Here is a 16,583-nt window from a genome sequence, read left to right as displayed (position 1 = left end):
TGAAGTAACACATCATTCAAGATAACAGACAAGTGGTTTATCCAATCACATACAGTGATTTTTTTTACAAGGTCCTGCCTTCTGAAATACATCTCCAATTGAGAAGTCCCAGATCCTTGTGTGGAGCTCAGCGAACTACAAGGATCTGGCGAGAGTCAGGTTAACAATGACCAATCCTTCTTCTCCTTCAATCAGTCGGTCTGTAAAAACAATCAGACTCCACTATGGTTTCAGTTTCAAGCCAATGCAACATTCTCTAAACAACCTCCACCCATTCTGTGGATTATGGTAAACCGATTTGCGTGATAAATTACAAAAAGAGGACACCTGAATGGTCTCACGTTTAAATTGAAAGTCAGAGGTATGCACATTTGCATTTACACCAATATTGGTTTTGGAAACTTTGGTCAATATTTACCTGACTAAAGTACAAGAACTTTTTTTTCTGACCAGCTAAAGAAACTGTTTCCAAACAGATGGTAGCAATGTATTATACTAAAGGTAAACCGTATAAAGGGCTATTGATAGTTTAGTGGTTCACATCGCTGAGTTTCATGCTGCTGGTATCGGTTAGATTCCACTCAACTGTGGAGATGGGAATTATGGCTCTTTTGAGTTGGCGGGATCCTAAGGAACCATTTCTTTCAAAGGGCCATTCAAAAGACCGATTTAACGTTATAGATCAAGAAAAACAATTACAGAAACAATTACTAGCAGCAGTTATAAGATTTGGATCAAAACTATTTCAAACGAATACGTACACTATTGGTGCATTGACAATGGAAACACTATTTCTAAAACTTTGTGGATCAACAATACACAAATATATATAAATAATGAATGTAAGTATGTCTGGTTGTGTAAAAAGATATAAATAAAACTCAAATACAATTTAGGACAAGCTAAAAATGTGAATGCAAAATAGTTAAATGATAAATGGGTTGTACTTGTATAGCGCTTTTCTACCTTCAAGGTACTCAAAGCACTTTGACACTACTTCCACATTTACCCATTGACACACACATTCACACACTGATGGAGGGAGCTGCCATGCAAGGCGCCAACCAGCACACATCAGGAGCAAGGGTGAAGTGTCTTGCTCAGGACACAACGGACATGACGAGGTTGGTACTAGGTGGGAATTGAACCAGGGACGCTCGGGTTGCGCACGGCTACTCTCCCCACTGCGCCACGCCGTCCCTGTTCTATCCTATTTGGTGTTTACATTTGAACTACAAACCCCATTTCCATATGAGTTGGAAAATTGTGTTAGATGTAAATATAAAGAGAAAACAATGATTTGCAAATCCTTTTCAACCCATATTCAATTGAATGCACTAGAAAGACAAGATATTTGATGTTCAAACTCATAAACTTTATTTTTATTTTTTGCAAATAACAATTAACTTCGAATTTCATGGCTGCAACACATGCCAAAGTAGTTGGAAAAGGGCATGTTCACCACTGTGTTACATCATCTTTTTTTTAACAACGCTCAATAAACGTTTGGGAACTGAGGAAACTAATTGTTGAAGCTTTGAAAATGGATTTTTTTTCCATTCTTGTTTTATGTAGAGCTTCAGTCGTTCAACAGTCGGCTGTCGTATTTTACACTTCATAATGCGGCACACATTTTCGATGGGAGACAGGCCTGGACTGCAGGCGGGCCAGTAAAGTACCTGCACTCTTTTTTTTACGAAGCCACGCTGTTGTAACACGTGCTGAATGTGGCTTGGCATTGTCTTACTGTAATAAGCAGGGGTGTCCATGAAAAAGACAGCGTTTAAATGGCAGCATATGTTGTTCCAAAACCTGTATATATCTTTCAGCATTAATGGTGCCTTCACAGATGTGTAAGTTACCCATGCCTTGGGCACTTGTGCACCCCCATACCATCACAGATGCTGGCTTTTGAGCTTTGCGTCGATAACAGTCTGCATGGTTCGCTTCCCCTTTGGTCCGGATGACACGATGTCGACTCGTCAGACCACAGAATACTTTTCCACTTTGCATCAGTCCATCTTAGATGATTTCCGGCCCAGAGAAGCCGGCGGCGTTTCTGGATGTTGTTGATAAATGGCTTTCGCTTTGCATAATAGAGCTTTAACTTGCACTTAAATATGTAGCAACAAACTGTATTTAGTGACAGTGGTTTCTGAAGTGTTCCTGAGCCCATGTGGTGATATCCTATAGTGATTGATGTCAGTTTTTGATACAGTGCCATCTGAGGGATCGAAGGTCACGGTCATTCAATGTTGGTTTCTGGCCATGCCGCTTACGTGGAGTGATTTCTCCAGATTCTCTGAACCTTTTGATGATATTATTGACTGTAAATGTTGAAATCCCTAAATTTATTGCAATTGCACTTTGAGAAACGTTGTTCTTAAACTGGTTGACTATTTGCTCACGCAATTGTGGACAAAGGAGTGTACCTCGCTCCATCCTTTCTTGTGAAAGACTGAGCATTTTTTGGGAAGCTGTTTTTATACCCAATCATTAGCCTGCACACCTGTGGGATGTTCCAAATAAGTGTTTGATGAGCATTCCTCAACTTTATTAGTATTTATTGCCACATTTCCCAACTTCTTTGTCACGTGTTGCTGGCATCAAATTCTAAAGTTAATGATTATTTGCAAAAAAAAAAATGTTTATCAGTTTGAACATCCAATATGGGTTGAAAATGATTTGCAAATCATTGAATTCCGTTTATATTTACATCCAACACAATTTCCCAACTCATATGGAAACGGGGGTTTGTACTTTACAAATCCATAGCAGCACAATTAACCGTAAATGTGTTTTCAAATGCCTCTTTCCTTTGACTCAGACTCATTTTCTATTCCAGTCAGGCCCAAGAGATATTTTTAAAAAACAACTCGCAACTGCGAAACCAGTTCTCATCGTTCACTTAAAAGATGCGTTCAAAAGATTTGACTCGCCTGTGAACGTCACATTTTTACTCAAATGACTAGTGATCATTCAGCTGAAAATCAGCTTGGGTCGGCTCCAGCTTTCCCAAACAGGACAAGTGGTATAGAAAATTATAAATGGCTTACCATGTAATGCTCAACATTCGTAATTTTAGAAACATCTTAAAGATGACCTTTTCAATAGGTCAAAATACATTTGGAGTACTTTGCTCGAGCGCTAGTCGCAAAACTTTTTACATCATCTGCCTTTTGATTGAATCTTTTAGTGCGCTTTTCAATGCTGACACACACAAAGAGCGCATCCCCGGAGTGCTATTCTCTGTGGTTATTGAGGGAAATAACAATGGCAGTGGTTTTCCCACTGATAATCCCAAACCACCAAAGGCCAGCACGGAATCTATTGAAAACCACTGAAATAAAATCAATTATAAGAAACAAAAACAAATTGGAAATGTGGTCACACTGGCTCAAACTGTCTACAAACAATTGGAATGACTTCTGTACTTCACTTTGAACGTGGAAAAAAAATAAAACTGCAGAATTGATCTGCCTACTGTGAATGTCAGTTCAATGCTGAGCGGATTACACGTGTATTAATGTAGTCCTTTGTTCTCTTGAATGCTAAGAGGACTAGCATTGCAACTTGTGGTCTTATGGTGGAGCTGCTTCACTTAAGCTCAATTATTGTCATTCCCTCATTATTTTTAGGCAGCAAACAGGACCACCAAGAAAAGAACTGAAATTCAGCCAAGTGTCTGCACAGAACAAAATGAGGGTATAGAGGCTAGGATTTGTCTCGGTAGCAATAAGCTTACAAATGCCTCAGCTGTACACACTTACACACACACACACACACACACACACACACACACACACACACACACACACACACACACACACACACACACACACACACACACACACTATTTTGCGCATCACTTTTGTCCAAAATCATCAGGCCTTTTAATCAAGGGAAATGCATAGGTTTTAAATCTTTCTCTATTTAATCAAAGCTTATGGATTTATTTACATATCCAAACCAAATCCTAGTTTCCTTCTATGGCTACCCTAACTAATCAATTCAGCATCTGACTTGTCCGAAATAGCTCCAAATTCTAAATGTTTTGTATATTGTGTCTGTGGGAATCTAGAGCTTTAAGGGGGAACATTATCACAATTTCAGAAGGGTTAAAACCAATAAAAATCAGTTCCCAGTAGCTTATTTTATTCTTCAGAGTTTTTTTCAAAATTTTACCCATCATGGAATATCCCAAAAAAAGTCTTTAAAGTGCCTGATTTTCACTGTCTCTAAATTCACCGGTCCATTTTCCTGTGACGTCATGGAGTGACGCCAATACAAACAAACATGGCGGATAGAACATAAAGATATAGCGACATTAGCTCGGATTCAGACACGGATTTCAGCGGTTTAAGCAATTCAACAGATTACGCATGTATTGAAACGGATGGTTGGAGTGTGGAGGCAGATAGCGAAAACAAAATTGAAGAAGAAACTGAAGCTATTGAGCGAATAGCTTTTGAAGCTATACGCACCATAGCTATAGCTATAGCTATAGTTATTGAAGCTATTCGGCGATCGCCTTCTAACCAATGATTGCATCTTTTGAACACTGGAGCAACTTAAATCTGTCGATTGGTAAGTATTTGTTTGGCACTAAATGTGGGGGGAGGGAAAGGCTGGATGCAAATATAGCTACAAATGTACATACAGCTGGCCTAAATAGCATGTTAGCATCGATTAGCTGGCAGTCATGCCGTGACCAACTGTGTCTGATTAGCACATAAGTCAAACACATCAACAAAACTCACCTTTGTGATTTCGTTGACTTCATCGTTGGAAATGCATCTGCTTTGAGTGTCGCAGGATATCCACACATCTCTGTCGTAGCATCGCTATCGTCGGTAAAATTTGCAGAACAAAGGAGGGACTCTGCATCTTTTGACACTGGTGCAACTTCAATCGGTCGATTGGTATGTGTTTGTTTGGCATTAAATGTGGGTGGAGGGAAAGGCTGGATGCAAATATAGCTACAAATGAGGCATAACGATGCAATATGTACATACAGCTAGCCTAAATAGCATGTTAACATCGATTAACATGCCGTGCTAATCGATGCACACTCCACGTAAGTCAACTTGAATCCGTCCCTGTTCGTGTTGTTACACCCTCCGGCAACACGACGACGAGGCATGATGTCTCCAAGGTACGGAAAACAGTCGAAAAAACGGAAAATAACGGAGCTGATTTGACTTGGTGTGTGTAATGTGTTTGAGAAAATGGCGGATTGCTTCCCGTTGTAACATCATGGGTGAAAGGTCATCGCTCCGACAGCGAACAATTGAAAGGCGTTTCAATTGCCAAATTCACCCTTTTAGAGTTCGGAAATCGGTTAAAAAAACATATGGTCTTAGTGACGCTACATAGTGACGCTTACGTAGGTCTGGTGATAATGTTCCCCTTTAATAAATGTGAAAGGATTGATTGATTGATTGATACTTTTATTAGTAGATTGCACAGTTCAGTACATATTCCGTACAATTGACCACTAAATGGTAACACCCGAATAAGTTTTTCAACTTGTTTAAGTCGGGGTCCACGTTAATTAATTCATGTTATTATGAATGCATGATCATATGCTTCTTTTTTCTCCAACACAGCAGGACATCTATTGCTGTGTTTACACTATCGGTGGTCCCAAGATGCGACAAAATCAACAAATATGCCCAGATATAAATAACTTGGTCAGTAGTAATGCTTTACTATTGGGATGAATTATATATATCTGAGTAGTTTTAATGCAACAATTTACTTTTACTTGAGTATTTATGTGAAGAGGAAACAATACTTTTACTTTGTTGCATTAACTTTAGTTCTGATTGCCGCATTTATTCACATCAGAATTACATTAATTAATTTGCCTCGTTAGAAACGCTTCTTTCAGTGGCCACGGTCACATGACTTTGTGTCACCAATCCAACATGAGCCCTATTGACGTTTGATTCCATTTAACCAATTAAATGGAGGCTGGCAGTCATATGAACACACACTAACTACACACTGTAAAAAGTGACATGATGGCAGAAGAAGTAGTATCACTTTTCAATGTTTACTTTACAAACTAGGACAACCGATGTTTATATCAAGTGCTGTCATCTGTGTCAGTAGAAATGTTCACATTGCAGCCTACAACAATTAAAATTCCAACTTGACAAAATTGACAAAAATTGTAGATATATTTTAGTGAACATTATGCTAGTACAAGTGAGGATATAACATCATATAAGGTGACTGTACATTGTGCATTTTAATAGTACATGTAAATGGTGTAATTCTTTCTCTCTGTTTTGCGCGCACACACACACACACACACACACACACACACACACACACAAATGCTCACGGACGCACACACAAACTTTTTTTTACTGATTTCTTACTCTTATGTAATTATTTGGATGACTACTTTTTACTTGAATATTATTACTCCAAACCAGGGATGTCCAAAGTGGGGCAGGCAGGTCTAATTTTCCCCACCGTGTCATTTCATTTGGCTAACTAATTTAATTCATGTTCATACTGACCTCTTTCAAGCTGCACAACCACTGATGGCATGTCCACAAGGCTACACTGTCCATCCATCCATTTTCTACCGCTTATTCCCTTAGGGGTCGCGGGGGGTGCTGGTGCCTATCTCAGCTATAACCGGGCGGAAGGCCGGGTACACCCTGGACAAGTCGCCACCTCATCGCAGGGCCAACACAGAGAGACAGACAACATTCACACACTAGGGGCAATTTAGTGTTGTCAATCAATCTATCCCCAGGTGCATGTCTTTGGAAGTGGGAGGAAGCCTGAGTACCCGGAGGGAACCCACGCATTCATGGGGAAAACATGCAAACTCCACACAGAAAGATCCTGAGCCCGGGATTGAACCCTGACTACTCAGGACCTTCGTATTGTGAGGCAGACGCACCAACTCCTCTGCCACCGTGAAGCCCAGGCTACACTGTAAAAAAGTCAATAGATTTTTACTGTAAAAACCTGGCAGTTTAGTCGCCAGAAATTTACAATAAAATCAACAGTGGTACCATTTTTCCATCAACGGTAATGCACTATACAATTTGATTTTATGGTAATCAATCAATCAATCAATCAATGTTTACTTATATAGCCCTAAATCACTAGTGTCTAAAAGGGCTGCACAAACCACAACACAAACCACTACGACATCCTCGGTAGGCCCACATAAGGGCAAGGAAAACTCACACCCAGTGGGACGTCGGTGACAATGATGACTATGAGAACCTTGAAGAGGATGAAAGCAATGGATGTCGAGCGGGTCTAACATGATACTGTGAAAATTCAATCCATAGTGGATCTAACATAGCCGCGAGAGTCCAGTCCAAAGCGGAGCCATCAGAAAAAGAAGCAGCTAAGTTTCCAGAATTTTGCTCTAAACAAAACAGGGTTACTGTTATTTAAGTAATAGAAATGCAGTTCAAAAAGATGGCAGCTTAGTTAGTCACTAGAATTTTAATGTAAAAACTAAGTTTTTTAATTTTCAATTTCCTGTTATTTGGTGTAAAAAACACCATCAATTATATGGTAAAATGGTGATGACTGAACTGCCAGGTTTTTTAATTGTAAAATATATAAATAATTTTTGGATTTTTTTTTTTATAGGCTAACTAGTTGGGACGTTTTCAGGCTCTATGGAAAAGGATAATCTTGGTCGCCATGCTTTGCCCACGTCCTGTAAGGAAAACCTTCAAAATGTAGTATCCTTCATATGTGTAATCTGTCTGGGTAAGGATCGAAAAAAATCACATAAAATATCTAACAGGAACTGGCTACAGAGCACTGCCTGGATATCTGCAGAAAATGAAACTTATATTATATTTATATATGTGGTATGAGGCTAAATTCCTCACTGTTGTTGCATGGTCAATTTTGCTCTTCGACCCACAGACCACTGGCACATTTTTACTTGGCCCTTTGAGGCCAAAGGTTTGGGCACACCTGCTCTAAAGTACAGTGGGGCAAAAAAGTATTTAGTCAGCCACCAATGGTGCAAGTTCTCCCACTTAAAATGATGACAGAGATCTGTAATTTTCATCATAGGTACACTTCAGCTGTGAGACATAGAAAGTGAAAAAATCCAAGAATTCACAATGTAGGAGTTTTAAAGAATTTATTTATAAATTATGGTGGAAAGTAAGTATTTGGTCAACCATTCAAAGCTCTCACTGATGGAAGGAGGTTTTGGCTCAAAATCTCACGATACATGGCCCCATTCATTCTTTCCTTAACACAGATCAATCGTCCCGTCCCCTTAGCAGAAAAACAGCCCCAAAGCATGATGTTTCCACCCCCATGCTTCACAGTAGGTGTGGTGTTCTTGGGATGCAACTCAGTATTCTTCTTCTTCCAAACACGACAAGTTGAGTTTATACCAAAATGGATACATGGATGATATAGCAGAGGATTGGGAGAATGTCATGTGGTCAGATGAAACCAAAATAGAACTTTTTGGTGTAAACTCAACTCGTCGTGTTTGGAGGAAGAAGAATAATGAGTTGCATCCCAAGAACACCAGACCTACTGTGAAGCATGGGGGTGGAAACATCATGCTTTGGTGCTGTTTTTCTGCTAAGGGGACAGGACAATTGATCCGTGTTAAGGAAAGAATGAATGGGGCCATGTATCGTGAGATTTTCAGCCAAAACCTCTTACCATCAGTGAGAGCTTTGAATGGTTGACCAAATACTTATTTCCACCATAATTTACAAATAAATTATTTAAAATTCATACAATGTAAATTCCTGGATTATTTTTTCACATTCTGTCTCTCACAGTTGAAGTGTACCTATGATGAAAATTACAGACCTTTGTCATCATTTTAAGTGGGAGAACTTGCACAATCGGTGGGTGACTAAATACTTTTTGCCCCACTGTAACAGTACTCTTCAGTACAATTTATGGCCATTATAACCACCTCTGGTTAGTTGATCAACATAAATGCTGGCATATTCTTTGCATACTTTCGATGTACTGACCATGGAGTTTTGGTGAAAACACTAAGAGCCCTTCTCATTCAAACTTTCCTGCAATTCGACCCCAGGCACGTTCAGACTCACCATCCCCGTGCATGTGGACAGCGCCACCGACGAATTGACCCTCGACCTCAGTGACCCTTGGTAAAAGCAGAGATTGTCTTGGTGGTAAGCCCTCAGGCTCTTGGTGCCGTTGATTCCCAGGACCTGGATGAAGAAGCCAGGTGCAATCAGACTCTTTGAGGTCTCCTTCAGCTCCATGTGGAAGTCTTGCCCCAAGCCGCTCACGCGGATGTGAGTCGTTTGACTGTCGCCATCGGCGTTTGACGAGGATGCAGCTGGAGACAGCGATCTGCGTCGTCGTCTGCGTTGGTGGTGGGCAATCTTGTGGGAGATGTACACACCTTGGTGGTCGACCTCATATGGAGCAACAAACTCATATTCTGGTCAGGATTAGAAAAGAATATGGTGTCAGACGTGTCGACAAACATATTAAATGTGTTCAGTCATACTGGTGTATATAATTTATTGTGAAATCAAGAAAAACAAATACAATATTTTAAATGTTACATTGGTGAACAATAATACTGATTACCACTCATGCCTAATTTTCAGTTCTACAATAGTGAGAAATTTATATTAAAAAAAAATAAATTGATGTTTACAGTCACATACTGTTATATCATGTTACATAATAGATAGGGTTCAAGTGTGCTGTGCGGGGTCTGTGGCGTGTGCGGGTGTCCATCAAAGGGCTATAGGACATGTGTGTAGTTACCCTTGCAATAAAAAAACTTGCAATTTTTGTGTAATCCTGCTAAATATCTCTGTTTTATACTTACTATTAGCTAGGGGGTTTAAAGATTATATATAGTACTGTATTTGAGAATTTTTGTCAGTTTTTACATGATTCTTTGTTCCTTTGTTTAGTAAGATTCCCATTAGCTGCTAATCTGACTCTCGCCAAATCCTTGTAGCTCGCTGAGCTCCACACAAGGATCTGGGACTTCTAAATAGGAGATGTATTTCAGGTGGGGTGGCCTTGTAAAAAAATCATTGTATGTGATTGGATAAACCACTTGTCCGTTATTTTGAATGACGTGCTACTCGAACCACTCACATCAAAATCAACCTGTGATGCTGATGAGAGGGACGCTGGGAGATCCAAAAAAGAACAGCCAACATATTGGATAACGATAGAGCAAAAAGTTCTCTGTTCATCTTTTAAAGAATTCATGTTCGATAGATTCGACCAAACAGTTGCAACAACAGAATCAATGTCGGCACACGACTCCTCGCTCCGTGCCGCCATTGTTTTGCTTCGGCGCTATGTCACATCTATGAAATCCCGCCCGCCCGGCGATCCTGATTGGTTCATTATTTTCTGCTATCTTGAAGGAGTTTGCATTGCCCCTCAAGCCCAGATCCTTGTGTGGAGCTCAGTGAACTACAAGGATCTGGCGAGAGTCAGGTTCATTAGCTGCAGCAATACCAGCCAACCTTTTTCCTGGGGTGTAACACTTCAAAAACACTTTTATACATGTGCAACATTAAAGTAAAAGGGGATACACACATATTCATACATTGCAAATACCACAACATTAAACATAAAAAAAATGCTCCACATTGATAAGGATTAGAAGTAAATAATACCGGCAATATGCATGGTATATAGGGTAATACAATAACCATAAAAATACAATTGTTTAAGGAAACAAAAGGTACAAATTGTTTGCATGCAATCAATTTATAAACCAAAATAAGTTAATAAGGACAAGAAAAGTATTCTTATTTTTGTGTGCGATGTGTTCTGCGACATTCAAAATTAATTCCAAAAGAACTTAAGATAAAACTGAGGCAATTAGTTAGTATTGCAGGGACAAACTGCCTTATTATCGGTGCACATAAAGTTTGAAATAGCATTTTAAAAGAAACATGAACTTGAGGATGGTACCGCTAGCAAGAATGCTACATGGGCAGCAAACAAAGGACAAGAGAGTATGCTAGCCAAATTTGCAAATTGTCCCTTGAAAAAACGTAATGTCCAGTATTTAATAACAAAAGTACAAGTCAATTATTAATCTATAAAAGGGACATACTTTGTCCCGTACTACCGTGTAAATCAAAACGGTAAAGCAGCAGACTTTACATGCCTATGTACATTACTCCAAAACACGCATTTCATTCAATTTAAAGGCCTACTGAAACCCACTATTACCGACCACGCAGTCTGATAGTTTATATATCAATGATGAAATATTAACATTGCAACACATGCCAATACGGCCTTTTTAGTTTACTAAATTGCAATTTTAAATTTCCCGCGGAATGATGACGTGTACGCGTGACATCACTGACTGTCAGGAAATATTAGCAGCTGCACCACTCGCGGCTAAAAGTCGTCCGCTTTAACCGCATAATTACACAGTATTTTGGACATCTGTGTGGCTGAATCTTTTGCATTTTGTTCATTTAATAATGAAAACTATAAAAAACAATGCTGTTGGTGGAAAGAGGTGTATTGCAGTGGTCATTAGCACCGAGACACAGCCGATGTTTCTTTGTTTGTTGTGAAGCGGAGCGGTCAAGCGAACATCTTTTCTCTACGTCAACCAGCATGTTTTTGGATGGGGAAATTGTGATATATATTTTACCGGAGAAATCATTGGATTATTCGTTGTCCTGCAGCAGCGACAGCTGTGAGCTTGGCTCCTCGGCTTCTCTCTGAGACACTTCGTGTTCACCGCAGCCATTAGACCTCGAGGTATGTCTTTACAATATTTTATCATCTTTAAAATCTCACTAAAACACTATTAAAGCTTTTTTTTTTCTATTCCTTCACTATCAATATCCTAATTCACAAATCTTTCATCCTCGCTCAAATTAATGGGAAAATTGTCGCTTTCTCGGTCCGAATTACTCTTACTGCTGGTGGCTCCCATTAAAAACAATGGGAATATGTGTGGAGCTCTGCAACTCGTGACGTCACGCGCACAAACTTCCGGTACAGTCAGGGCTTTTCTATTAGCGACCAAAAGTTGCGAACTTTCTCATAGATGTTCTCTACTAAATCCTTTCAGCAAAAATATGGCAATATCGCAAAATGATCAAGTATGACACATAGAATGGACCTGCTATTCCCGTTTAAATAACACAATCTCATTTAAGTGGGCCTTTAAGTTTGAGTCAAATTGTATAATTTCACCAAATAGGCCAAACCCATCACCCCGCTGGTAAGGGTGAAGATTGGCTGCCAAAGATGTCGAAGATGAAGTGCATAAAAAATGTAATCTCCACTTTGGTCGGACAGCTCCGAATAATTTATTGTAGTCTTGTTAGCTTGTCGTGCTGCGGCGACATCGATACTCTGTTGTGTTCAGACACTACTGGAGTCAACGAACCGATCCAGTGAGAGCTGAAGATCCCGGCTAGATGAAGCCATCAGGACCACATCATCTGCAAAAAGTAGAAGACCTAATCCCGCGGCCACCAAACCGGAACCCCTTAACGCCTTGACTGCACCTAGAAATTATGTCAATAAAAGTTATGAACAGAATCAGTGACAAAGGACAGCCTGGGCGGAGTCCAAACACTCACTGGAAACGTGTCTGACTTACTGCCGGCAATGCGGACCAAGCTCTGACACTGATCGTACAGGGAGCGGACCGCCACAATCAGACAGTCCCGGTACCCCATACTCTCTGAGCACTCCACACAGGACTTCTAGAGGGACACGGTCGAATCCCTTCTCCAAGTCCACAAAGCACATGTAGACTGGTTGGGCAAACTCCCATGCACCCTCAAGGACCCTGCAGAGATTATAGAGCTGGTCCACAGTTCCAAGACCAGGACAAAAAACACACTGTTCCTCCTGAATCCGAGGTTCGACTATCCGGTGTAGCTTCCCCTCCACTACACCTAAATAAACCTTACCGGGAAGGCTGAGGAGTGTGATCCCACAATAGTAGGAACACACCCTCCTGGTCCCCCTTCTTAAAGAGAGGGACCTCCACCCCGGTCTGCCAATCCAGAGGTACCGTCCCCGATGTCCACGCGATGCTGCAGAGTCTTGTCAAAAAAGACAGCCCCACAGCATCCAGAGCCTTAAGGAACTCTGGGCGGATCGCATCCACCCCCGGGGCCTTGGCACCGAGGAGCTTTTTAACTACCTCAGCAACCTCAGCCCCAGAAATATGAGAGCCCACCACAGATTCCCCAGGCACTGCTTCCTCAGAGGAAGACGTGCTGGTAGGATTGAGAAGGTCTTCGAGGTATTCCCTCCAGCGATCCACAACATCCACAGTCGAAGTCAGCAGAACACCATCCGCACCATACACGGTCTTGACAATGCACTGCTTCCCCTTCCTGAGGCGGCGGATGGTAGTCCAGAATCGCTTCAAAGACCTCTGGAAGTTGTTTTCCATGGCTTCCCCGAACTCCTCCCATGTCCGAGTTTTTGCCTCTGCGGCTGCTGAAGCTGCATACCGCTTGGCCTGTCGGTACCTGTCCACTGCCTCCGGAGTCCTATGAGCCAAAAGAACCATATTGGACGATAGGACTCCTTCTTCAGCTTGACGGCATCCCTCACCGCTGGTGTCCACCAACGAGATCTAGAATTCCCGCCAAGACAAGCGCCAACTACCTTGCGGCGACAGCTCCAATCAGCCGCCCTTGACAACAGAGGTGCGGAACATGGTCCACTCGGACTCAATGTCCAGCACCTCCCTCGTGACATGTTCAAAGTCCTTCCGGAGGTGGGAATTGAAACTCTCTCTGACAGAAGACTCTGCCAGACGTTCTCAGCAGACCCTCACAATGCGTTTGGGCCTGCCAGGTCTGTCCGGCATCCACCCCCACCATCGCAGCCAACTCACCAACAGGTGGTGATCGGTAGAAAGCTCCGCCCCTCTCTTCACCCGAGTGTCTAAAACATGAGGCCGCAAATCCGATGACACAACTACAAAATTGATCATGGAACTGTGGCTTCGGGTGTCCTGGTGCCAAGTGCACATATAGACACCCTTATGTTTGAACATGGTGTTAGTTATGGACAATCTGTGACGAGCACAAAAGTACAATAACAAAACACCACTCGGGTTCAGATCCGGACGGCCATTCTTCCCAATCACGCCTCTCCAGGTTTCACTGTCGTTGCCACCATGAGCGTTGAAGTCCACCAGTAGGACAAGGGAATCACCCAAGGGAGCACTTTCCAGTACTCCAATGAGTCTATCCAAAAAGGGTGGGTACTCTGAACTGCTGTTTGGTGCGTAAACATAAACAACAGTCAGGACCCATCCCCCCACCTGAAGGCAGAGAGAGGCTACCTTCTCGTCCACTGGGTTGAACTCCAACGTGCAGGCTTTGAGCCGGGGGGAAACAAGAATTGCTACCCCAGCTCGTCGCCTCTCACTGCGTGCAACGCCAGAGTGGAAAAGAGTCCAGTCCTTCTCGAGAGAACTGGTTCCAGAACCCTTGCTGTGCGTCGAGGTGAGTCCGGCTATATCCAGTCGGAACCTCTCTACTTAGTTGCCTCTTTGGGCTGTGCCTGGCCAGGCCCCATGGGAACAGGCGCTCGCCATCGTGCCCCAACTCCGGGTCTGGCTCCAGAAGGGGGCCCTGGTGACTTGCGTCCGGGCAACGGAAAACTGTGTCTCTGTTGTTGTATATCCATAGAAGTCTTCGAGTAATAATAACATTATTGACTATATTTGACTATTGATATACACAAATAACATTTCATTTTTACATATTTTGATAATTTTAAGCATGCGTGGCACAATAATTTATAAAATGCATCACATTTGCTTTTTGCTTTTCTTCACCACTGATTAATACTCACTGCAGACTTCATGAGAGCCAACAAACATAATCACAAACTGTACAATGTCTGCTGTGATTAGGATGCCGACTGCTAGGATATTCATATATTCCCATTTAGATGGAGAATAACCCATAATCCTTACACACATGTCTTTTCATGTTGTTCTTGACATTTCCGGGTCCTAATCAGCTGTCAAAGTGTACCAACTTGGATGAATATGTGCTCCGCCTTCTTCTATCCAGGTGAAAGGCATGATTGATGATCTAGAATAAACTTCCAGGGAGCAAGGAAGAGGGGAAACGCCTCACCAGATGATCATGTCGTAATTGCACACATGCTTGTGATCACGGTGCCGCTTTATGTAGTCCGTCTGCGTTAGAATAACAATGTCAGTAATACTTGGTTAATATTCAAGTCATTAGATGTAAATGGAGTATTGCTGGCGGTTTTTGAATGGGTTTTTATTGGATTTTATGGGCGGAATAGAGGATTTCCCTTTGGTTCCTCCGTAAGCAGACTTTTATTTACGTTTATTTACAAGTTAGAATGCATTAAAAAAAATCCATCCGTCGTGATGTCTTTCATAATGATTGTGAACAATAGGCAAAATTCAAAATACAGTTCCCCTTTAAATAGAACTTACTTTAAGACCTATTTAGGCCATAAATATGTAAAATATCCTTTAAAAATTCTGCGATATACTAAAGCCAAAATATTTCAAGCGGGATATAGCAAGGGACGACTATATATCAACTCTTTAGAAAAAATGTATGGGGTTTATACGTTTTGAGTTAATTTAAAAAGAGAACTTTGAGATTGATTAAGCCAACATTTGGCCCAGGTGTGTGCCAAAATACTTAAAGCACATATTGCAACTGTTACCGGCTTTATAATGACCCGATGTGCTTGACTAGCTCAGATAGTCATGGTCCAGTGATCAGAGTCTTTCCTCCGTGCTCGGTATATTTGTGGGAGTCAGCAGTTTAGTCTCTTTCCTTCCAACTTATGGGGACAACTGCAGTCTGTCTTTAAGCTATTTAACATGCTTTATTAAACTTTAAAAAAAATAATAATAATTTTGAGCCAATCCTTTTATATGTACGTTATATACTAAAGGGTTGCAACGATTAGTCGACATACTCCACAACGTCAATTATAAAAAATCATCGACAGAGATGTGGTATTGTCGGCTTGTTACTTAATTAAAATTGAATTAAAAAACTGAGAAATGTTCATGTTGGCACTTGTTTTCATTGAGATAGATAATTGCAGCCAAATAACCCTAACAGCACTGGATAAAAACATGTTTTGCACTGAATGTCATGTTTACAGGACATGATGCACGTTAAGTCTTTTGATTTATTTCTTAAGGTGTTTATATTTTGGGCCTGGTCTGCTAAAGATTTGCATGTATTAAGACACGTGCAAACTTGATAGCAAACACAAAGATGATCTGCTGAGCTCGTACGCAGATGATTGCGTCTCTTAAGTGAGCAAAATAAGGAGTGCAATTCTTTTAGTGTGTCCATCTTCATGAATATACAAAATGTATGCTGATTTTTAAAACGGCCACAATACTGGAAGGAGAAAATGCAAATATACTGATTTAGCACATGGAGTGGGATTTATCAAGACTAAAATTGTTCGGCGGCTGCTGTTTAGCATCCATATCCATTACGTCTCGAAAGGACGTGCAAACTGACAGTTACGCAGAAATGGCTGTGAGAAAGGAGGTGACTACGTTGCAGCTCTGT

The 16,583-nt window shown here is 41.2% G+C and overlaps 1 protein-coding gene across 3 annotated transcripts in view; it reads right to left on the bottom strand.

Annotated features, from left to right (window-relative positions):
- Window positions 1-16,583, bottom strand: part of LOC133562220 (A disintegrin and metalloproteinase with thrombospondin motifs 16) — a 166,862-nt gene that overhangs the window by 107,728 nt on the left and 42,551 nt on the right. For 2 of the 3 annotated variants that reach the window (XM_061916195.1, XM_061916194.1), the window contains one exon: window positions 9,090-9,448. In XM_061916195.1, coding sequence (XP_061772179.1) covers window positions 9,090-9,266 — 177 coding nt within the window. In that variant the 5' untranslated portion in view covers window positions 9,267-9,448. Of the gene's footprint in view, window positions 1-9,089; window positions 9,449-16,583 lie in introns of those variants that run through there. The other variant, XM_061916196.1, reaches the window with a different exon arrangement.

The sequence above is a fragment of the Nerophis ophidion genome, linkage group LG11, assembly GCF_033978795.1.
Source record: "Nerophis ophidion isolate RoL-2023_Sa linkage group LG11, RoL_Noph_v1.0, whole genome shotgun sequence".
NCBI classification, from domain to species: domain Eukaryota; kingdom Metazoa; phylum Chordata; class Actinopteri; order Syngnathiformes; family Syngnathidae; genus Nerophis; species Nerophis ophidion.
The sequence above is the reverse complement of the archived record's forward strand: the minus strand, read 5'-3'. Positions and strand labels throughout refer to the sequence as shown.